At 34.8% G+C, this 23,985-nt stretch overlaps 1 protein-coding gene across 2 annotated transcripts; it reads right to left on the reverse strand.

Annotated features, from left to right (window-relative positions):
• Positions 1-15,578: 15,578 nt before the first annotated feature.
• tyn (trynity) lies at positions 15,579-20,679 on the reverse strand. Of its 2 annotated transcripts, none has more exons than XM_017628736.1 (6): positions 19,530-20,679; positions 19,164-19,339; positions 18,073-18,346; positions 17,678-17,987; positions 17,494-17,612; positions 15,579-17,387 (listed from the first exon to the last, which is right to left on the reverse strand). In XM_017628736.1, the coding sequence occupies exons 1-6, from the start codon at positions 20,677-20,679 to the stop codon at positions 17,236-17,238; spliced, it is 2,181 nt and encodes a 726-aa protein (XP_017484225.1). In that variant the 3' UTR covers positions 15,579-17,235. The 2 variants fall into 2 exon arrangements, with proteins under 2 accessions (XP_017484225.1, XP_017484226.1); XM_017628737.1 differs by having other exon boundaries at positions 17,678-17,975; positions 19,530-20,675.
• Between the last annotated feature and the right edge of the window lie 3,306 nt (positions 20,680-23,985).

The following is a 23,985-nucleotide window of genomic DNA, read 5'->3' on the forward strand; positions in this document are numbered from 1 at the left end:
CCCAAAATAGCCAAAGTTCAGCTGTTTCATAACTTCTTATACGTAACCAAATTTTTAAGCATTGCATGTATAGTATATGAGCAAATCCTGGCGTTGCAGAGGGTTCGGCAAAAATTGATAATTTAAAAAAATTTCATGGTTTAAAGGAAGGCTTAAAGTATTACTTTTATTAGAACAAAATATTAGTAATTGTGACTTAAAGTATTATAATATATCTATAGATTTGTGTTCGGACGTTACTCAAAATCTGAAGCGATATTGTATTGTATTGTATTGATAATATCAGTAAAATTTTTGAAATTTGTTGAGCCAAACTAATCTTGTCTATTTGATACAAAATGGTCTCTAGTAGATACAAAAATAAAAAGAATTTTTAAAAATGTTAAATTTTTTTTTTGTATAAATAAGAAAGTTGAAAAGAATGCAATGCCAATGAATAATAAATTATTTATTTAGTTTTTTTATTTATCTTTTTATTTTGGAAATCTTTAATAATTATTAATAATAATAATTTATAATATTTTGTATGTATATAAAAACATATATAAACATAAACAATTTTAATTATATACTCCACATCGAAATACTCCCAAAAGCTCTTACAACTCTGCCCTCTACATAAGGTGACACCTTAACCATCGCCATCTTCCGTTGTTCGTTAGTTTCCTTGTCGCGAATTTGCAAACGTTGACTGCTGAGCAGCGTCAGGTGGAAAAATGTGGAAATTTCATGGAAAATAACTTCGCAAGTGTCGGTTTTTGTTGAAAATGTTGTAGTTCGGAAAATGTTCTTTCAATTGTGTGCAACAAATTAGCGCGGGCGTTGTTTTTTTGTGTGCAAATTTCGCGAGTGAAGTGGAGGTGATAAAGGTGACCGTTGCCTGCACAGACAAGCGAATGTGTTGTTAGTGTATTCAGAGAATTAGTGTTTATAGAAGTAAAATCCAAGGTGCAGTTTAAAAAAATCGATTTTAAGGTGAGTTTCTTTGCAAATGTAAATGAAAATTAATAAGTATGCAAGGAGTAAATAAATGAAAATAGAACCGTTTTTCCCCCGAAGGGATAAAAACGGATATTTAGGTTTCTGCCGTAGCTTGAACCACAAGGAGATTACGCTCATGTGAACTCAGCCTTAGCTTGATCCATATCAATGCCTATTGCGCCATCTATCGAGAACAAATACTCCACAAAGGTCGCTCGGGTAGCAGCACCTGGCTGTCATACTTGTCAGTACCTCAGACCGGCAAGGCCTTAAGGTGTGGTTCAAGCTACGGCAGAAACCTAAATATCCGTTTTTATCCCTTCGGGGGAAAAACGGTTCTATTTAGGTGTTCGTGCCTTCGCTTGAACCACAAGGAGACGTGTTTACCCTCTGCCGGTGCTGTTACCCGGCGTACTGTGACCATTGTATTATTATTGCTATTTTATTACACATTTGTATTTCCCTTGGGACAATTGATATTTAATATATGAACATTTGGTGGAAATAATAAAGTGAAAANTATTTATTTGCGTATTTACAAAGTACCAATATAGTATGTAGGTAAGTTCCTATTGGTTAAGGTACATAGAGACAGTTTTAGTTCCAGTGTGGTATCCAATCAGAATGTGCCCGGCAAATAGTTTGAATGAAAAATGTTTGTATGCATGTGTGTAGACTGGGCTAGTATGTATGATAATTATAAATAATTTATAGCCCTTCTTCCCCATAAATAAGAAAACTTATTTTAATAGGATTTCAGTGTCATACCAAGGGTACGGTTTAGTAAGTGGCTCAATTATTTCGGGTTATTGCGTCCAAAGGGGTGACCCAATTAAAAAAAAATAAAAATTCACACGCTTGTATTCAAGGGTCTACACATTACTTTAACATCTACTTTTGTAATTTTTGACTCGTAATTTATTTAGAAATCCGGTTTTAAATATGCCTTTTTTGTAAAATTCAGAAAATAGAATACATTAATCACTCCTATTCTCCTTAAAGCAGCCACTTCATCAATACGTTTTTATATTCGCCTTCACTTTACACTTTATTCCATTCGTTATAAATTTTTTTATTCCTTTAGTTTCTACCAATTAATCACAACTTATTAAATAAAAACACGCTTGTGCCTTTAGTTGTATATGCGAATTAAATAGCGTTGTTCAGCTGTCAAACTCCAAAACATACAAGAAGGACGGAGGGACAAAAGAAAATTGGATATAACCTACGGAAAATATGTGTTCTCTGCAAGAGTTGTTCAGCTTCTCTTCTTAGGCAACAAAGAAAGGAGAATTCTACTTAGTGAGGGTTATAATCCCCAAGCGCGGCCGAAGGACGCCTACGCAGAAAGCGTTGTTGTTGTTATTGTAGCGGCTATAACAACCCCGCCCAGATCGGTTAGTTTCTCAATCGTTGTCGTCAAGCTCTACTAGCGGTAGCCCAAGGAAGCGTGCAGCCTCGACGGGCTTTGTCCATAGGGCCTGTCAGACCTGTCGATAAGCTGTCAGGTCCAGAGAATGTTTGATGAACCTCTGCACTTCATCCGCCAGTTCGTATAGATGCCTCCTGACGTGCCAGGGCGAGGGCTCTTCTGCAGGCAGTTGTCTATTTGGGTGACCACGTCTGTGGCTTCCAACTAGAAACTGCTTGCAGGGCATTGTGTTATGCTCCTTGATTGGGAGCATTTGTGCCTCGTTGTGAAGGTGATGTTCTGGCGACATCAGAAGGCATCTAGTCGCAGTCCTGAGTGCCGTGTTTTGGCAGGTCTGCAGCTTCATCTGCTGCATCCTACTAGTCCCCGGCGACCACATAGGCGCTGCATAGTTCAGAACCGGCCGGCCAATAGCCCTTGTTATAGACTCTAGTCCGAGTTCCGGTAAGTAATATAAAATAATGTCAGGAGCAGGTAATAATGTACCATTGGACTATTTAGCATGTTATTGGTCGGTAACAGGAGCAACTTAAATTTAAATCTGTTAAATACATTCTAGCGTGTCTCAGTCCTTTGCCCACAAAAGCGGCGTTAATTTTGTTTCTATTCGAAACAGTAAGAGTGGCACATTTCTGAAATCTTTATTAAATGAGCAATTTTTTTATGTAATGTAAAGTTGTAGTTGTGTTTCTAACATTGAAAGAATATACAGTAAAGTGCTTTGAGTTAAAAAATAAGCGTAAATTTAATACATTTATAATTTATAGAAAAATCGTAAAACTATCCATATATATTTATATATATATGTCTACTATTTGTGTAAGAATAACTCACCGGCAAGCCATACGATGAATCATAACAATTTTCCACACAAAATTATTATAAATACACTTACAAATCAATTTCAGCCCCCAATAGCTCTACCTATTCACCTTCCTCTATTTTAGGTTTATTCTTTTTCTAAATGTTCATTATTTTCATTTAGTTATTTTATTTACCAACTTTAATTACCTAAATAATAAATCACTACATTCGCACTTAGTCGAGACTAACAGCATACTGGACTGGTCACATAACTTTCATTTTTCAAATTCCAATTTGTGCTTATGTAAGTACTCGTACGATGATCATGTACATACATAGTGAGTTTTGTTATCGAGTGGATCTCAAGCTTGAAATAATTATTAATTTGAGTTGGAAATATGTATGTATATATGTGCTCATTTAAGCAGAGCTTTCTGATGAGAATCATAAAATTGCTATTGCACGCAGTCTGAACATTTTCTTTGGCAAATCTACTTATTTCGATATAAGTATTATCTTAAGGAAAAGGCCCCGGGGTATAAAAACACGAACGGAAGTGATTAGCTTGCCATCATTTGCAGAACGAGCCAGCACTCGCAAAAATAGACATTCAGTATTTCTAGATCTCTCGTGAAGGGTATAGAATATTGAAATAATTTTCTGCGCCATCTAAGGTACGAAATTTGAGCTTTAAAAGCAAGCTTTTATACAAACAGTATTGGTACAAATTTAGGGAACTAAATAGTTTGGGAGCTCATGTGAACGCTCGAAATAACAGAACTAGCTAAAAAAGTTTAAAGGAATCGAAAAGTTCGAAAATTTGCGAAAGTTCCTTTTCGCAATGGAAGATGGCCTGCCTGTACCTGTCGTCATTGTCCCAGTACAGTTTCTCTTCCGAGCTTGATTGGTGATTTTCTGACTTCGGTGGAATCTATTCGCTTAGCTCTAGTTGTTGTACTCCATGATTCTGCTCTCTGTGTCGATCTTGATGCCTTGGCCAAGTAAGAAGTCTACTCCTACGATGACTTCTTCCACAATCTCCGCGAATGTGAACTTGTGTAACACCGCCACATTCCCTATTGTAACTTTGCATATTCCTTCTCCTACAACCTAGGTGTCCTCAGCAGTTGCTGTCCTCAACCTTGCTCCAGGCAATGACCTTACATCTCGCTCATGATCGCACAAATATCCACCAACAGTAACGTTGCTCGCTTTTCTGCCGATTTGCGAGATGCAGATTATGAGGAATTCAATTGCGGAAGCCAGCGCGTGCACCTTCCCGCTGAATCGTTTTAGTTTAACGACTGATTGGTTCGCCTTCTTCCGCCCTGCGTTTGCGTCCTGCTGAACTGTTGTACCTGTTGGAACCCGTCTTACAATCGCGTGCAAAATGGTTTGGTTTTCCGCAACTAAAGCATTTTCCAGCATCTTTTGTTCCCAGTGGCACCAAGATTATTCTCACCTGCGATTGGCTTAAGTGTTTTTAGTATCTCGTTCATCACGTCCGGTGTCTCCACTTCCATTTGATGAGCTTTGTACGCTGGTCTACTTAGGAGCACCGCCGTTTCACGTGCATACGAGACAGTTTCAGCAAATGTTGGCTTTGCATTCGCATAAGTCTCTCATTTGGTATGTGTACATGTCCCACATTCCGTTTATGCACTTCTGGATTTTTACCCTTTCAAAGTGTTCCCCGGATGCGTCCCCAATTGCCAAATAAGCCAATCTCCCAGTCTCGGAGCAGACTCATTGGCTTCCTGTGCTCGCTGCTATAACTTATTTACGCTGCCCCCCATCAATGCATCGCAATTGTTCCTTTCACAGTGGCAAGTACAATAATTATACCGAGTTCGGTACAAATTGATATAACGATTACCGAGATACACATTTGGGGTCATAAGTGGGCGATGTCACGCCCATTTTTCAGAAATTAAATTAAATTTAAATTTAAAGAATTATTGCAAACATAAATTTTTAAAAATAGATTATCTACCCTGTGGGGAAACTCTCCACATAGTTATGAACCGGTGCGCTTCTAGTACATTTAGACCCAGTACTGGTTCGTGATAAATCGCTTTTGTATTCAAAAACTGGCGAATTTAACATGGCGATGTCCTAGGAAGTGTATATTGGCCCCCGCTGCATCTCTTTTTCGATTGTTCCGAAATAGCCCTAAATTCTATAGTTCCGAACCAAATCTAAAATCGACAGACGAAAGAGATAGGTATAATTATTTTTCAATCTTTTTGGTTGTTCCGTGCGTGCGCGATTTTAAATTATTTTCAAAGAAATGAGTTTTCAATTTGTTTGAATGATTTTAAGAAATGCACGTTTACATACCTTTGGCTGTAGCTAAGTTTGCAGAGGTGCTTGCAAGAAGTTAAAATGTTAACACAAATTTTGGTTTTGTATTACCAAACTATGAAAAAGCATCTGCGAAGTGCAGAATGAAAGCGTATTTGAACGAAAAAGCCGTCAAGCTCATATCTATGTAAAGCATCCATTTTTCGATAGTTCCGGACTAGTTCTAAATTCTAAATAAGATCTCGTTCGCTCTATATTTTCGAACCAGTTCTAAATTCGTCACCTTAGATATAGATTTCAAATGAAAACAGGGAAATAAAATAGTTTTTTTTAATGTACCACATTTCGCTGATTTTGTAGTGGTGCGGATCTAGTTACTATCGGACTGGTTAGTTTTTGGCGCTAAAGATCTAGTACGGAACCAGAAATTTAATTCACTAGCTCGCGGTTTCCCTGCAGGGTATTTATGTACCTGTTTTATACATATATATATATGTACATATTTACGTATGTAAGTATGTATGTGCATCTCACAGTATGTTCCTCGCCTACCCTTTGTATTTAAGCACCTTGCAGTCAACCGCAACGAAAAGTGTGCCGTAGAAGTTGATAAATAAATACACAAAAACAAAAGAAGAAAAAAGTGAAGAGTGTTAAGAGCTGAAATTTGTAAGCCCGCATTTATTTGTGGGGGCACACATAGTATGTATGTACATACATAGGTATGTATGTTAGTAAATTATCGTTATCAGTCGCGCATGCTACCGTTATTTTATTACGTGCAAAATGTAGCACACTTTGAGTGGAGAAAATTTCCACAAGATGCAAAGGAAAGTGAATTTTTTGTAGCCTATTCGTAGTAGCGTATTTTTCAGAAAAATAAATATAAAAAAATATTTCCGGAAATTTTAACAAATCAAATGCATTACCTAAGGAATATGACCATTTACGCCACTCTTTGTAAATTTCGTTTTACTAAGTAAAATTTTTCGATAATCCTAAACATGTTGGCTTAAAACTCTTTCAACTTATGCCAAAACACATTTTTTATAGCAAATACCACATTTTAGTGTAAATGATGTTTGCCATAATTTTTATAGCAACTCAATTTTATGGTTATTTTCGTATTTGTAATAATTACTAGCCTAATCAAATGTTTTCAAATAATTTTATTTGCTATAATTTTTATAGCAACCCCATTGGAAACATATTTCATCATTTTTAGTAATAAGATGTACAGCTTTATTATTTTGTTGTATTGGAAAACTTTTAATATTTTCGTATACACACTTTAGCCTAACACATTTTCGATAATATTTCCTATAATTTTTATAGCAACTAAATTTTATGCGTATTTCAGTAATTGTGATGAATATGAACCCAAGGTAGCATATCTCGAAGTTTTCGCGGCACAGATACTTGCTATAATTTTTATAGAAACTGTTTTGGCAGCTTATTTCGGCATTTTTAGTGAACATGAGCCAAAGTTATTTGTAAATAATGTAAGAATTTAATTTAAATTTATTATATTAATTTTCATCTCTTCTCTTTTCTCAAATTTGAGCAGCTAAAAATATTATGGAAACCCTATGTTTCAAAATTGGTTGTTTAAAAAAAAATGTGAGTAGTTAGCCTCCACGAGTTCCACAATAGTAAGATAATTTAAACACCGTAATAAATTTTCTTTTGGAAATGTTACAATTGTGGAACAGGTTCTACTTAAAACCTACATATGTATAAATTAGAGGTGTCCAATTTTTGTATGGGGAAAAAAATTCCTTCTTAGAAAACGGGGCGACCGCTTAGTTTTTTCCTTTTGATATTTGTAATATCTATACCAAATTTCAGTTCTCTACTGCAACCAATGAGCTTGAAATACGTTACTGGGTCGCTGTAAAACGGGCAAAAGTATTGGTGATTTCTATAAAAACCTACTGTTGCCATGAAAAAATGAGGAAAAATTTTTGAAGGTGCCCCAAACCCTATCTTGGAAAATTTTTTCTTGGACCACTCTAATATATTTATATACATACATAGGTATGTATCTAAAATTTAAAAATTTAACAGCCCGTAAACCTGTAATTATAGTTATGAATGAATATTCATTCGCACTCGAATTGCTTGCTTTATTGATAATATAAGCTGAACTAATTCTCCATCAGCTTCCTTCGCCAATGGCAGCCAAGAATGTGCTGGCCTACATTTTTGCCATACGCTGTCATCAAGTCGTAATTGTTGTTGTGCAATGAATTTATTCTTTATAGTGTTGTAAGTGTGGCATAGTTGATGGAAGATTTTGCGCACAACTTTTACGGATTAACAGCTTCCGTTCACGTTAAACGTTTTCCAAGTGCCAGTGGAATTAGATTTGAACCACAGCAGCACTAACACACAAACTTATGCGCTTGATTTTATGAATAAAATTGCATTGTTGCTGATGATAATCAGTTGCCGTTTGTTGCTGCTCATCAAGCTGACAATCTTGCCGCCAACTAATGGCTGCTTGCGGTTAATGCTCTTGTCTACATAAAGCAACATTTTCTGCTTTGTTTTGCCAGCGCTTAGATTTAGATAGTCGGCTTTGGATTACTTGTTGTACTTACTGTTTTTACTTTTTGCATTACAATGTTCTTAACACTTAGAGTTACCTAATTCTTTATGCCATTCTTTGGTTAACCAAGCGTTTAGTGCTTTCTGTATTGTTGTGCGCACAGCATAAACAACGCTTGACCTATTTTTTGTATTTCTGTGACATTTGATTACTTTGCAAGCGAGTTGTGTTTGTGCAAATGTCGCTATGTGATGGTTAGAATGCATACTTACATAATTTTATATTACCATTGAAGTTTTTAAGATGTTTTTAGCTTGAAAAGGGATGTTTTTGTACTTCCTATAATTTTTATAGCAACTAAATATGTGGTTTTATTACGTAAATAAGAGTTTTGAGCATATGTTTTTATATCATTTCATCAATATCTTTTGCTATTACGTTTATAGCAACTCGAATTTCTATTTTTTTTTTTTATAAGCCATAGGAACAAGATTCTGGATAATAGTATGATGATTTCAAGCATTTGAGATGGATTAACAGTTTGCTATAATTTTATGGGAACCGATTTATTGTAGTGGTTTAAGTATAGAAAAACGAGAATTCATTGTAAACAGTTTCTATTTTTTCATATCGCTTTTCGCATAGTCACACCTTTAATTATTCCATGAATAAATTTAATAAACACTTGGCTAGACCGGCATTTCGTCCTTTTCGGCATTGCCTAAAATTCTAAACTTTTTTTTGGTATGCAATTATTACAGCCTAACCAACTGGTCTTACCGCCCTGACAATTATAGACCCCGGCAATAAAAGAAACACGCAAATTTCTTTGGTTAAGTAGAAGTTTGTATGAACCAAAAACAATTACTCACAACTGATGCGAAGCAAAAAAAAACAATAATGAAAATTACAATACGATTGTTAATTTTTAAGCGTTTCGAGTCGATTTGTATGTATATGCACTTGTCTTTGACTTTGGGTCTCCAAAGCTGGTTATAACAGCGGATATACGCCAACAAAATGCCTTCGTAAGGAATTGTTTCCCATTCTAGAGTTTGTTGGGTACTTAAATGCAGCCTCATTAGTTTTTTTTTTTAATTTTTAAGTTTTAGACACAATTTTGCTGCCTAATATTAATTTTGAAATTTAATTTTGACCTACTCGAAACATATTAAGAAATACAAAAAAAATAATTTAAAAAAATAAAAAAAGTTTAAATTATTTGAATCATAAAAATGTTATAGAAACTTAAAATGGAATGAAATTAAAAAAAGTTGATTAGAAAAATTTTAGGTCAAAACAAATTTTACCAGATCGGTGACAAGTTTATTTTTTAAACGAAGCGTTATTTTTCTTCGGGGTTTTATCACTCGTCATCTTCTCCTCATAGGTTTATTCAATTTTAGAAAAAGGTCTTATGCCTAACGTACCTACATAGGGTCTTAAAAATTCTAAAGAAGACAAGCTTATTTCCTTTATTTTTTTTTAGAGCCACTCACTTTAAATAATTGCAATCATTAGGTGCCCTTATCTGTCATGAAAATAAAATGTGAACTCCTGCACTCATTAGCCGTGACCGTTGCACTCATTTACACTTGCAGAAACACATGCATAAATGCGCTCGATTGCACATTCATACATTCATATGTACATATGAACTCACACCCATCTCCCTATCAACAATAAGCATTGACGTGCTTATTAAGCGTCATTCCACTTGGCCACTTAGACAATTATCTGGTCACTTATTGACTCATTGACTCATTATCTTATTCAAGCGGTTGATCTCTTCATAGAGTTCTTCCCTTACTATTTTGTTGTAGCCTTTTCTCGCAACTGCCTGATAGTTATGTACATACATCACGCGCCCTTTTCATTATTGTTCGCGTGCTTTTGATGCCACATAGTTTAGATCGCAGATTTCCTTTGTGGGTGTGTCTATGGCTTTTATGTTTCCTGCTTTGCTCTGCTGAAGGAACATTGGACCGCAAGAGCAATTTGTTTTTGCTTTCGTTTATTTTTGTTGTTGTTGTCTTGTGTGAATGTCCATTTCAACTTTTGTTTTTAACTGTAATTGTTGGGCAATTCATAGGTCGCGGCAAGTCAGCCACTCCTTGGCACATTGCAAAGGTCTTCCTGAGTGATTTCATTCTATGTGTGAGCGCTGAGCGCTTGTGTGAGAGTAGATTCCTTTTAAACAATTGCTAGATGTTCGAGGAATGGGTGCGTTTATTAGATTTAATAAAGATTTTGTTATACAAATGTTGTTAGGCTGGGTGGAGGATATAAATGGTAAAGTATGTATATAAGATTTTTTTTTAGATTAGAACAATACTGGTGATGTTTAGCTAATATGTTTGGATTTTGCTTTTAATTTTTTGGGCGCAAGTTTGAATTAAATGGAATAATTTCAAGCAGTTTCAAAAGTTTTTAGAATAATATATTAACTTAAATTATTAAAGAATTTCTTGAAATTTTTGTTTCTATAATATTTTTTTGCTTAAAAAATGTAGCATAATGTAATATTATTCTTGTTTTCGGAAACTTTTATTTTACCGAAAAATTTTGTTTAGAAGAAAGAATTTTGAAAATTTTGTATCTGTGTATATAGACATTTGTTTATAGTAAAAATACTTCCAAGAAAAAATTCCTACAGATTTTTAAAACAATATTCTTTTAATTTTTTAAATTTGTGTAGTTATATTTGATAACAGGAAAGCGGGAATCAATACATAAAGAAGGAAAAACCTTTATTGTTGACAAAAATTTATTTAAAATTATTTGGACTTTGACTAAGCAGCACACCCTTGTAAGAAATTACTTAGTGTGCTTTTTTTTCAAAGAAAAGCTTCTAAAAATTTTATTTCAACTCAAAATTATTTAACCAAATGTTTTACACTTAAAGGCTCCGAATTCAGCTCTCAACAAAAATTACAAGAAATATTTTTCATTATTTGCTGTAAATTTTCTTAAGAATTAAATATACCAGCACTTTTTTCTTGAAAGCTCCAAACTCATTTAAGAAATTTTTATGGAAGAAAATTTCTTTTCCATTACTTTTGCTTCATTTTATATGAATTTTTCGTTTTTCTTAAGAGCTGGAAACAGCCCTTTACATAAAAATTTTAAACAAAAACTTTATTTAAAATTTCAAACCCTAAAATTCAATGTTTAAAAATGTTGCTCCTTATACTTCTTAATTAAAGAAAGAGATTTTTCATAATAAAATTTGACATTGTTTTAATTTTAAAATTTTTCCTTTGAACGAAAGATGGGTCTAAAAATGGCGCAACGCCGAGGCTAGATTGTCTCCAAACCAAATTTGACAAGTGATGAAGAGGATTCACCATATCATATACCAATAATAAATTTGTTCAAAGTTTTTATTTCATCAATAATAATTTTTTTTTTGCATTTTTTTTTTGTTATTTCTATTATTAAGATCAAAGTGTAGTTTCTTGGCAAAAAAAGTGGTAATTTTTCTGAAAGAAATTTGTTTTTTTTTGTTTATTTTTATTTGCAACTTCGAAATAATCTCACCAACAATTTTTCCAAAAAACTGAAGTCACGTTTATTTGGATGGTATTTTTTATGGTTTAGTAAAATTTTTTTGGGAGAATAAAATGTTGGGGCGTAAATCTCGTTCTTTAAATCTAATAATTTAAATAGCCTGTTAGGCTTGAATGCAATTTTTCTGAAAAAGTTCAAATGTTGACAAAAAATTAAAAATTTCTTCTGTGAAAATAGTAGATAAGTAATATATCGATATTTTTCAACTGAAGCCAAAATTCGACTTTTATTAAACATTTAAAAAAATTATTATTTTCAATTTGCATTTGGCAAACCAAAATTTGTTTAAAATTAGTTAATATAGAAATGAACTTTTGGAAGTGAACTGTCTAAAAGATTTTTTTTAATTATGTAAAAAAAGTGTTTTCAAAAATAAATTCTCGAAAGAACAAAAAAAGTTATACAAATTTTCTGCAAGCCATTAAAATGAAATGACAAAGAGATAAAGGAAAAAAACCGAAATATTCTCAAGCCTTATCTTCACTTTGAAAGCAAACTAATTCGTAACCATTTGCGGTTTTAAAAAGCTTTTGAAAATTCTGAATCGCTAATGTTTAGAAATAAGTGTAATTTGGTTGTACATATGTAATTTCATTCTTAATTTTCGCAACCCATTTCAGTTCAAATGTAACGAGTTTGTCGCCTAAGTCTTTTGTTCACTTTGAAATGAAATGAAATTTGCAGCTGTTGAATGATTGAGAATATAATAGATACTTGCGGCAGCTGTTTACCTTCTCAAAATTTCTTTACTTACTTACCATTAAATTGAATAATTTTTCGAACACTTTGCGCTTCCATAACTCGTGTACTTAGACCTCCGGCTTTGTTCTTTGCATGCATATTTTATGCTACATATGTATGTATGAATGTTTGTATATGTACACATTCATATATATTCATATATGCGTTTACATATATCACGCTGACCTACAGCCATTCATTTGCATTAGTTCCGCTCGTCACTAGAGCATGTAATTTGCAATTGCTACCAGAAAGTTAACAATTCAATTCAAATACATAATTCCATTCATTTATTTACATTTCAATTTTTGATTCTGACAAAGCAATAGCATATTGAATATAATACGGGTAAAAACTCTATCTTCAGTAAATATTTGCTTCCCATCTATGGAAAGTGTAAAATTGTTCAAATTAGTTACGGAAGCGTATGGTATACTGAAAGTATTTTGATAAATGCATGAAATTTCACAAAACCGCAAAAAATATTATAAATCAATTTTCTCTTCTTTGTAACTTTATTGCTTACTTTCTTTCTTGCTGAGTTGCTGGCGTACATAACGTTTTCTTGATTAACATGAACGCTTTTTCATATTCTGTGGTTAAGTGGCGGAATGTGGAAAATTGATTTTACAGTGATGAGGCTCCTGATGAAACAATTAAAGTTTCTTGTAAATTACTTAGAAATATATAATTAGTTGAATTAATTATTCTCGATTCTCAATTCTCAAACTTCACGCCAACTGCTTACCAGGACAGTCGATGCTACAACTTTTCAATAAAGCTCTCTAAAGCTATCTCTTTTTCGGCGATTACTTAAAAGAGGAAACAAGAAATAGAAAGCAACTGAAAGCTTTTTCATATAAAGCTCCCGGATTAAGCTTTCACGGAAAACTATTTTTAATATGTTTCAGTACCTCAAAGAAAAGGCTAAGGAGGCAAGTAGTAGGTAGAGCTGCCCTGTCTAATTGTAATTGATATCGGTGACGACAAAAAAAAATGGTAATGGTAATTATAGTGGTAATGATTATGGAAATGGTAATGGTATAGCATTTTTAACGGTTTAACAATGATACTTAAATTGATAATGGTGATGATAAGGGTATTTGCAATATAATGGCAATGGTTATTTTAATTGTAATGGTAATGGTAATGGCAATGGAATTAAAAATGGTAATGATTATGGTAACTGTAATTGTAGCTGTAATGGCATTGACAATGGCTATGGTAGAGAAATGGCAATGAAAATGGTATTGATAATGATAATTGTAATGGTAATGATAATGGTTATGGTAATGATCAGGGAACGGATTTTATGGAAATTGCCTTTTTTTCTGCTAAAGAGATAGAGTATATTCGATTAAGAATGTCCACGATCCCTGATTCCATATATACACATTTGAAGTTGCCTTTTTTGCCTTTTTTAAGACATTTGCCTTTTTTTTGCCTTTTTTAAGATATTTGCCTCCTTTAGCCTTTTCTACCTTTAAAAAAGTGATTATAACATTTACAATATTTTTTTTAAGATTAAAAAATATACACATGCCCATGCAGCTTATAGAAGCACAGGGACCTCTTGCCAAATTGGTGTTGAAAAAATTCAAAGCCGTTTTCTCAGCTAACGCAGGCTTGAAGGCAATAAGGGGTGTGGATAAAATTGTAAAGGGCTAGGAAAACGCCCTTATTTCTGATAATATGAACTTTTCAAACGTTCCATATTTAAATTGGGCTCCACTTGTATCAACTTACGTCGAGCGCACATTTAGTACATTCAAGGCTTTTCTTCGCGAAAATCGAATGAAAATGCTGCCAGAAAACTTCAAAATGCATCGTGTGGTTCAATGTTACTACAACTATACAGATTAAAGTTTTATGAGTTAGAAACTCGAAAGGATAAAATAGTCAAAGATTCAAAGTACAAATTTTTCATATAATGAAACTACTTCATAGTTTTTCTTTTTTTACTTGTAATATAAGCATTTCTAAAATAAATATATTTATTGATTGTTCTTCATATTTTCTGTCTTTTTTAGTGCCTTATTTTGCTTTTTTTGCAATACCTTTTTTTTGCCTTTTCCTGTCTTTTTCGTTAATTTGTTTTGCCTTTTTTTGCCTTTTTTGCAATACCTAGTGCTTTTTCCTGCCTTTTTCGCTATTTTATTTTGCCTTTTCCATCCTATTTCGTTACTTTATTTTGCCTTTTTTATAGGTTTTTAGGTCCTAAAAATCCGTTCCCTGGTAATGATAATGGCAATGTTATTGGTATTGCTAATGGTTAGGGTAATTTTAATAGTAATTGTAATGGTAATGGTTATGACAATGGCAATGTTGATGATAATGATAACCGCGACGGTAATGCTAAAGGAACTCGTAATTATAGTAATTTTCTTGCGGAACCATTCCAGCACCCGGTGCTTTTAAAGAAGCTGTGCGTTGCTTTAGAGCAAAACTCATTTGACTACTATACAGTAAAACTACTTTAATTAAAATTTTTTTATAAAGATTTATACTTTATTTTTCAAAATTAGCTTCGCCTACTACAGTTTCATTTTCGCTTTATAAAAGTTTAATAAGAACTACTATTTACTTTAAGATTGTTTTTATGTCTTGAAGTATGTATGTATGTATGTTTATAAGGCAGCTTTTGCGCCAGTGAGTGTTGGTGTGTGAATGTATTCATGTATGTGTCCATATGAGTTACTAAATGCTCACCAACAGTTTAGCTTAATTTTTTCACTGCTTTATGGTTTTACTTTTTTTTTTGAATAATTATCTTATGGTAAAATTTATATTGCCATTTGGGGGTTTTTCATAAACTTATTTACAATATTTTGAGCAGAAAAAATTGGCGATAATGCACAAGTAACTAGTTTTTAAGTAAAAGTATTAATTTGGAAGTGTAATTGCTTTTATGCTTTTTATGCATATATTTTTATACATATTTAAAATCTTTGTCATTAAAATTTAAAAATTTGCTAAATTTATTAAATAAAGTATTTTTTCGCTTGATAAATGCAATATGAATTTTATAATTAAGCACAGTTTTCATTTAATAAGTAGGTTCGTGTTTTTTTTAATTAAGCTTTTAAAAATATAAATAAGTTAAATATAAAATACATTTAAATAAATAGTAAAAGTTATAAGGATAAAGTCTGCATAAAAATTTAAAATTAAATACATAAAAATATTTTTATCCATTTTTAGTTAAAGCACAATCTCTATACGTAGATTCCAAATGTTCATGCTTGCGAGCGTACATTTCTTAAGCAAGAAATACATTTCGGAACCTCATAGAAAGTGTGCCTTGTTTGCTAAAAAGTTAAGCTTTAGATAAAAACTAAATTTTTGTTAAGTAAAGAAGTAGCTGTTTAGTTTTTAGTATTGGAAAAGGCGTTTTCACTTGAGCTTGCACTGTGGTGGAATTCAATCTGTACTTTTGAGCTTTCATTAGGGCTTTCCCTGAAAAAAGTGAACACTATTCATTTAAAATTTTGCTGAAGCATTCTCTGAAGCATGTACGTATTTTTAATGAGAGCTTTCACTCAAGCTTTCAATAGAGCTTGTGAATTTTAGGATATTTTAATTAAGTGCAAGCAAGTCGTTTCTCTGTATTTTTTAAATTTTACTTAAATCTTCAACTAAATAAATTTAGTGACATTTTTGAACAGGTGTTTCAACTTTCGCTTGAAAGTATCCTGCTAGTGCTTTTTTGGGAGCTCACCTCTAAGCCTTCAAATGTTCTAACTAGCGATTTCCAGAAGAAATGTCGAGGATTTTTTAAGCTTTGAAAAGTCCACTTAAAAAATGACTTCTTGATATATAAAGAAGGCAAAGCTTTTCTGCTTCTAAAGTGGTGTTACTTTTTTAGAACGAAATTTTTCGCAAGCTTTCGATAGAATGTTTTCCATGCCTAGCTTTCGATTAATAAGCAAAGCATTTTGATCCACATCAACGTCCGTCTTTTTGAGCAAAAGAGCTGTAAAAAAATCGTTTAAAATTTATTTAAGCTTAATTCAATATAAGCTCTTAAAGCTCTAAACTTCAAAAAGCTCCCAAGGCCCCTTTTTCACAGCTAGTTATTGTATAGCTGAAAACCTTCGTCTCAACTCCGACAATTGCAAGTTTTCTATGCTTTTAAAAAAGCTTTTTATGCTTAAAACTTCCAAAAAAGCTATGAAGAACTTCTGACTTTAAAAGTGTTGAATTCTTAAAGTTAAAAAACCTCTTTTCTGTTTTAATTAATCGCAAACTTTCTCTGAATACTTAACAAGCTCTCGAAAAAGCTTCGAAAGCACGCTCAATTCGGTCACCAAATATTTGTTAGTTAATAGTTTTATAGAAAATAAAATTAAAAAATTAAGACTAAACTTAAAAAAAGCTCCCCCAATGAGCTTTTATGTATACGAGCTTTCATATGATTTAACTAAATCTACAAATATAGTTTATAACTTATTAATGCACAAATTATTTGCAAGCCAATATACTGGTATTACCCCTCAAAAAAAAAATAATAATTCAAAGCTTTGTAGCTTTTAAGCTCACGTTGACAGCTTTTGGGGCATGCAGCTTTTTAGCTTTTTTTAGACTCTTGCTAAGCTTAACATTATGAAATGCATTATCATTTGTTACTTATATCTTTAAACTTATGCTTAAGTTACTAACTTTCCTGCTCTTTTATATAAATTTAGATGTTGGTTTTCTTTGAAATATTTTTTTGAATTGTCATACTATTTAACCCATAAAATTAAATTACTTTGCTGTTTTAGTCCAATACCCCTGTGTTACATTTGATTTTTGTTGTTTCTTGTATGGAAATGTAATGTAAGTGTTTGTGTGTATGTTTCTCGCGTAATTTTTATGCTACAATTTTGTGAGGTTGCATCCATTTTTTCATGTAATAACAGAACAACGTCGAAATGTAGAGCAAAATCATGAGCGCACAAGTGACGGCCAGCGCCAGCACGGAAGTCTTCGTCGGACAGGGCTCAATAATGGTGACAGTCTTATCTACAGAGTCGAGCAGAGAATAGAAAAGAGAAGCAGACAAGAGAGTATGTATGAATGTTTTCTTAGAAGCGCAAAAACTTCGGAAGCTAAAAAAAGCACCAGTTACCTTTGGCAAAGTCTGTGCTTGGATCCGCCTTGAAGAATTCACGTTTCTCATCGCCAAAGTCCAAGACTAGAATCTCCTGTGAAATGTTCATATCATCATCGGTTTCCTTGGTCTCATTGCTGGTGGAAGAGAGAAAGAGATAAATAAATGAACGCTCAGCACCACCAATCCCCCTCTCACTCACCTGTCCACAGCGCGTCGGCGACGTCTTCTGCCCAGCGATTCAAACGACTCCATATTCCATTCGCACACGGCTGGCTCGCACGGACCCAAACAGTATTTGACATTGCACTGGAAGATGACGCCGTAACTCTCGGTGAAACGGAAAGCTTCATAGGTCGATTGCAGTGCATTGCCGTCGGCGGTGAAGCCGGGGAAGATTGTCGGATCGGTGGGACAGCCATCGTCATCGATGATCTTGAAGCTGGTGCGTGCATCCTTGGCCATGGCGACGCAGGACCGAGCAAAGATACCGTAGGGAGCTTGAGCAACATCAAATGGAGTGAAAAGAAAAAGAAAAAGAACAAACATTAGTTGAGTTTTGTCCAAGCGTACGCTGGTGGTAGACTTTTCGCTTACTGTCTTCAGGTATTTCGATGCGGAAGTTGAGGCGATCACCAATGCGGACAGTCTCCACTTCACGCTGGCGTGTATCGAGTATGCGAATTCTTGGCGGTGGTGCTTCAGGCGATGAGTTGATGTGTATCATTTCAGGATCGCGTATTGGCATCATGCCGAAGGTGATGTTCTTCGAGCTCATGTCGTAGGTGCATTTCACCTTGTAGATCTTATCTGCCTTGGTCATCACAACGCTGTGGTGCTGGAGAACTACTGTATTCGAGTAGACGCCGGTCTGAGAATAGGAATGGAAAAGATTGAGGGTCAGAACCTTTTTGGCGGAATACGTTCCAGACGTTATATCGTTTCAAAGCTCACTGGGACTCTCTACCCGGTAAGACAAAGGTCCCCTTGAGAGTCCACCGAGCCTTACAGGTGTTGATATTCAGAGCACTAATAGTGTTAGGGGCAGATTGGGTTGTATAAAGTCATTCTGAGTACAAGAGCATGGCCTCCCATGATCAACTTGTCTAACCAAAAGAATTCTAAAGAAATAGGCTTCTTCGATTCTTTACTTATAGAGGGATGAGTCAGTTTTAGTTTCTGGTTCAGTGTTTAAGCATCTCGGCTCGGAAAAGGCGTTTAGTAAGAGAAGATTTGCCAACTTTGGGATAATAAATTCCGTTAATCGAAGTTAAGATGGATGCTCTTCGAATGGATAGGATCATCAAGAGGCTTTCGTAGAAAAGGATTATGTCAGAAGATGCTCTCAGATATCTACGAAAAGTCAAACGTTGACCTCGATTTTGTACAGAAAGACTTCTTAGGAGATGTCTGAAAAAAATTGGTTGTTCAATTGCCTTCTTTCGGCAAGACTGACATCGTTTCCGACGTTATCCTCAAAAAGCTTGTCTAAAAGAAAGGCACTAAAAAAAGATTCAGGTGACTTCATGATAGGGCAGTGTGGGCTTTTAGTAAGCCCTTTGACAGCAGACAGCCTTATTACTTCTTTGATAAACTTGTTCCATAGAGACAGATTAAAGTCTGATATTCGGTAGTCTCTAAGGGACCTAGTTTATGGCTAGAAAAACTAGTTGGCATGCTATACTCACTACACTTTGCGTATTACAGTCCTGTCCAGCCATGGTCAGATCCAAACGGAAGGCATCAGAGTTGATGACATCAATATTGCAAGTCTCAGAGCGTCCCAGAGCATAGATGCGGCCATTGAAGGGTTTATTGGTGCGGACTTGAACGGCAATGCGGGTATCCTTGCAGTGAACGGAAACTGTAAAGTAAAAGATAATGAGATATAGTATGCCGAACCGCCGGAAAGCCTACTAAGTAGTGTAGAGCATACAGATTCAAACGGATTTTGAGCAAGAGTTCGCCTTTAGTATGCTTTTCGTTCAGCGTTTTGTACTCTTAGCTACATTCGTAGAATTTCCTTACACCTCGTTTCCCTTCCTTCTACTTACCATCATAGCAGGTGCCTGTTTTATCGCAATTCACATCAGTCCTGGTAATGTTGGTCAAGTTCGGATCTTCGGTGGTGTCCAGACTCACGGGCAGCGTGTCCAGTTTGTCCAAAGTACCAGGTGGTGAGTTCGTCTTCTCGCAAGCATTCTCAAAGTACTGTCCTATCGGTTCACCGTGATCTATTAGTGGACGTTCGTGATTCAGATAAGTCGAAGGACCATCTGGCAGTGTCTTGTGATCCAAGTGGAACAAACGGCAGTTGTACTGTGAGCCCTGCGGTTGACCGAGATACAAAAAGGAACGACACAAGAATTCCGTTTCGATTTCACAAGCCAACCGGCAGGCGGACTCCGAAGTGACCTGCAATTCCTTGTCCGTGTAGTAGTGAAGTCCCACATATTGGGCGACCTTCTCTTCCGATACACCCACACGTGCCACTGCAAACGAGCGATTGTTTTTGCACGCCTGCGCTGGCTTCAAGCATAAATTCTCAAAGTAATCTGTGCCTTGCGCATCGACCAGCTGCACAAATTGACCCGAGCTGCGACGATCCGAGTCGCTCAATACACATTTCATGTTATTGTAATCGTATTCGACCGATCGACAAACGAAGCGTTTCTCATTCAAACACGCCGACAAGCAGGCCTCCTTGGTGCTGGTGTAGATGAGCGCATTATCCAGACCACGTATAACCTTATTGGGCACACGCTCGAACGCCCACGGCCGATGGCAGACATTCTCGCTGCGCAGCTGCAATTTTACCATGTAGTACATGTTGGCGGAGCGTTGCGGCGCCGCTGAGGGGTTGTGTGCTGACGAATCGTTCTGCAGCTGGCAGTGTGTCTCCTGTGAGGGTGACAGCGGATTGACGACAAAACTGAAAGCGGCCGCCTGGCAATCGGCCTCCTCGCGACACCAGCCCTGACACTCGTACAGCGACAGATTCTTGACGCTGTAGTATGTGGTGCCAGCGAAATCGTAGTCTGTGAGCTTTTCGAAAGCCATGCGCGCTGCGGCGGGGCTGGGTAGCAGCACGACGACGGCTAGGCAGAGGACGAGCGCAAAGCGTATGTTGGCCGTCAATGATGAAGGGGAGGACGTCGACCGACTGGACATGGTTGGATGATACTGACGGTGTAGTAATCGCATCTGAAAGGAAAAGAAAATGCGTAAAAGTCAGTATTGATGTCGGTGCTTGGTAAGAGGAAGCTAAAACTGGACAAGCAAAATTAGTGAATACAATTAATTTTAAATTTAAATTAAATTTTGAGTGAGCTTAAACGGTACATTCGACAGTAGAGTAGCCTGGCATTAAAGGTTTACATTTGTTTGATTTAAATTATGCTGAGGTTTCGAACAGATTTATTTGATTTAATAAAATTTCATGTAGAAAACTTTCACGTGTGTTTTCGATCATAAAGTGGCACCATTTCGGTTCTGAAAAAAGGGGATATTTGTTTGAATTAATTTAACTTTTTAATTGGAAAGAGTTTTCAAGTAACCTTAGAAAAAGCTTTCGACCAACGAAAAGCTCTGTTTCAAAAGCAAGATTTGTTGGAGTTAATAAAAATTGATACGGGGAAAGCTTTACGGCTCTATTCTGTATCAGTGACAAATTCTTGTCACAGTATTTTTTACGGAAAAGTATATGAAAAAGTTAAAATTTGTGAATAAAAAAATTTTTGTCGCTGATACAGAATTGGGCTATTAATGTGACTTCATAAAAAGCTTTTTCAACTTAGTTAAAATTTATATATTAAAAGCTTTCACGTGACTGTTCGTGCTTTCGAATGCTCAAAAAAAAAATACACATTCGGCTGAATTCTTAAACGTAATTTACTTCATCACTCTCAGAGTTGCTAAAGCTTCTCTCCAGCTAGAAGCTGGCCAGAATTGCTGGGAGTTTGAAGTGTATTTTGATTTTTATGCTCGAATGAACTTAAAGAACGCTGCTATGCTTGAAGAAATATGCAAGGAATGTGTAAATTTTTTTTTAATATTTTTTTTTTTGGGTATAAATGTCTATGCTAGTCTACCTTTGCGGGAAAAAGAAAACCTTTCTTCACAGCCTACTTTACATCACTCATCATATCACATCACATTGCCTAAGACAATGCTACATGACAACAACGACGCGAAAAAATTACAACACAGAAATTATCACCGGTGGTCTTCTCTTTCCTCCTTTCTTACTTTACAGTTTACAATTTCCAGTCCGTTTGATTACCAACTTGATTTAGATTTCCCGTCGCTCAGCTGTACCGCCTGTTGCTGCTGCGCTCCATACACTTTCCGCATTCATTGACAACAATCTTGTGCGGCGGTGAAGTCATGCCAGATAACGGCACAAATAACCGCAAGAAAAGAAACGGCAACAACGGACGCGGAGGCCACAAAATCAGTTGGTTTTCGATTGCAAAAAGCCGTGGCTTGTGTGGTACATACAAGAGACTGCTGATTGAGTAGCGGAATGCAAGGTTGGTAATGAACGTATTGGAGAATGTGCAACAACATGTGGCATATTGTAACAATTTGTTTTACAACTGTAGCGATCTGTGGTAGCAACGAGAGAACATGAATTGGCGAGCTTAAAATGGCAATGACAATGAGGAGTGCGGAACAGCTGTGCTTATGCTATGTGAAAGGGGGAGGAGGGCATAAGAGAAGCTAGAATGGTTGGAAAGGTTGTGCGGGAATGTAATGGCATACATTGGCGTTGGAAATGACCTCACTAAAGTTTGGAGAAAGTTAACAAAATCTAAATGAATTTCTAGTTGAAAGTTCGTGGTGGCCAGATAGAGCTTTTACGCTGACAAAGCTTTTTTAAGCTTTCTATACATTTGGTTTAGGCGAGTGCAGAGTAAAATCTCTCTTTGATCATCGCTGATTTAGAACTATGTCCCTTAAACATTGGACTTTAACTCGATTTTTTACACTGAAAGCTATAAAAAGCTTTACACCCAGGCAAGTCGCTGCCTTTCACCGTTTTAATCAGAGTTTTCAACTTCAAAGACCCGCGCGTTTTGCATTTTAGTTATACAAGTGGCGATCAGAGAGAGCTTTTGCTCGGGGAGTGCCCAAATAAATCTAACAGAGAGCTTAGGAAAGCTTCTCTCCTGGGATACATATTTGTCGTAAATGATTTCGACAGACACATGACAGAAGTACTCTGATCGTCCTGTATTTTTATAATTTAATCCAAAAAAAGGCTTCCACAAATACGGCGTTCGATCAAGTACATTAAACGATCATTTTATTTCCACTGAAATAAGGAGATGAAAAACTTTTCCGAAAGAAATTAAATTTTCTGAAAGCGTTTCTGGGGCTTTCTTAGTAAACGAAATTGTTTCGACTCCCAAATGAAAAGTTCAAGTTCCTAAATGAAAAGTTTGATTAAAAAATAAATTAGTTTACTGAAACTTCATACATTGCATAAAAAGCTTTTATAAATATGAAACAACTTTAAAAGCTTAAAGATTTTTTGATGAAAACCGAAACCAGTTTATAGAGTATTTATGGCTACAAGCTCATAGTGCAACTCGTGGGCTTTTAAAGCTCAATATTTTTAATTTTTTCTGTCAGTTTTTATTTGTTTACGCCATTCGTAGCTTACAGCTGAAATTTTATTGTTTGAAACATGTAAAGAAAGTTGAAGACAAAAGCTTTCGAAGCTCAAAAGGCTGAATTCATTAATAAATTGTTATGTGAAAAAACGGAATTGGGGTTTTTTAAAATTGAATAATTTTAATCATAACTTTGAGACAAAAATTAAAAATTGGTAGTCAAAAGCCCCGTGGTTGAAGCTTGAGCTTAAAAAAAAACAAATTATGCGTAAAACTGATTTTAATACTTCTCTGTGGAATATTAAAAAAGAAAACATTCCAAAAATTTATTTTTTTTCATAAACTAATTTTCAACTTATGTTTTTTTTTAACCATTGAGAAAAATTCTACACAATGTATTAAGATGGAAGTTAACTAAAACGGATTTAACCAATTGTAATACATATAATAAATATTATGTACCGTCTACAAATAAATTTTCTCTTTTGGTGGAGTTTTCTTAAATATTTTGAAACCTTTATTTTATTTTATTTAGAATGTTTAATCTTCGAATATTCAATTTTTGAAGAAAAAAAATATATTTGAAAAATGTCTATCTAATAAAAAATGTTTTAGAAATATATATCAAAATCTAAACAAAGGGAGTTTTAAGAAATTTTAAAATTTGGAAAGCACATGCTTTTCAAAGGAAAATTTTGGGTAGAAAAGTGTATTTGTCTTTAGACGTGGGTTTTAATTTTTTCTTTTACGAAAATGTATGCCTTTGATTATCCATTTAGTTTAATAATTAGCCTGCAAGATTCTTCCATGTTATAAATGTTAGAATTTTTTAGTAAAAAATTTATAATCTTTTGATTTTTTCGCACGTACTTTTACATTTTTCAAATTCATT

The sequence above is a fragment of the Rhagoletis zephyria genome, unplaced genomic scaffold (genome assembly GCF_001687245.7).
Source record: "Rhagoletis zephyria isolate East Lansing unplaced genomic scaffold, Rhagoletis_zephyria_1.1 Rzeph_scaffold_06168, whole genome shotgun sequence".
Lineage (NCBI taxonomy): Eukaryota > Metazoa > Arthropoda > Insecta > Diptera > Tephritidae > Rhagoletis > Rhagoletis zephyria.

Coding starts and splice junctions, on each gene's coding strand:
- tyn (XM_017628736.1), bottom strand. CDS start 20,679: ATGCGATTACTACACCGTCAGTATCATCCAACCATGTCCAGTCGGTCG. Junction 19,340..19,529: donor AACAGGCACCTGCTATGATG/GTAAGTAGAAGG, acceptor TTTACTTTACAG/TTTCCGTTCACTGCAAGGAT. Junction 17,988..18,072: donor CATCGAAATACCTGAAGACA/GTAAGCGAAAAG, acceptor TCACTCCATTTG/ATGTTGCTCAAGCTCCCTAC.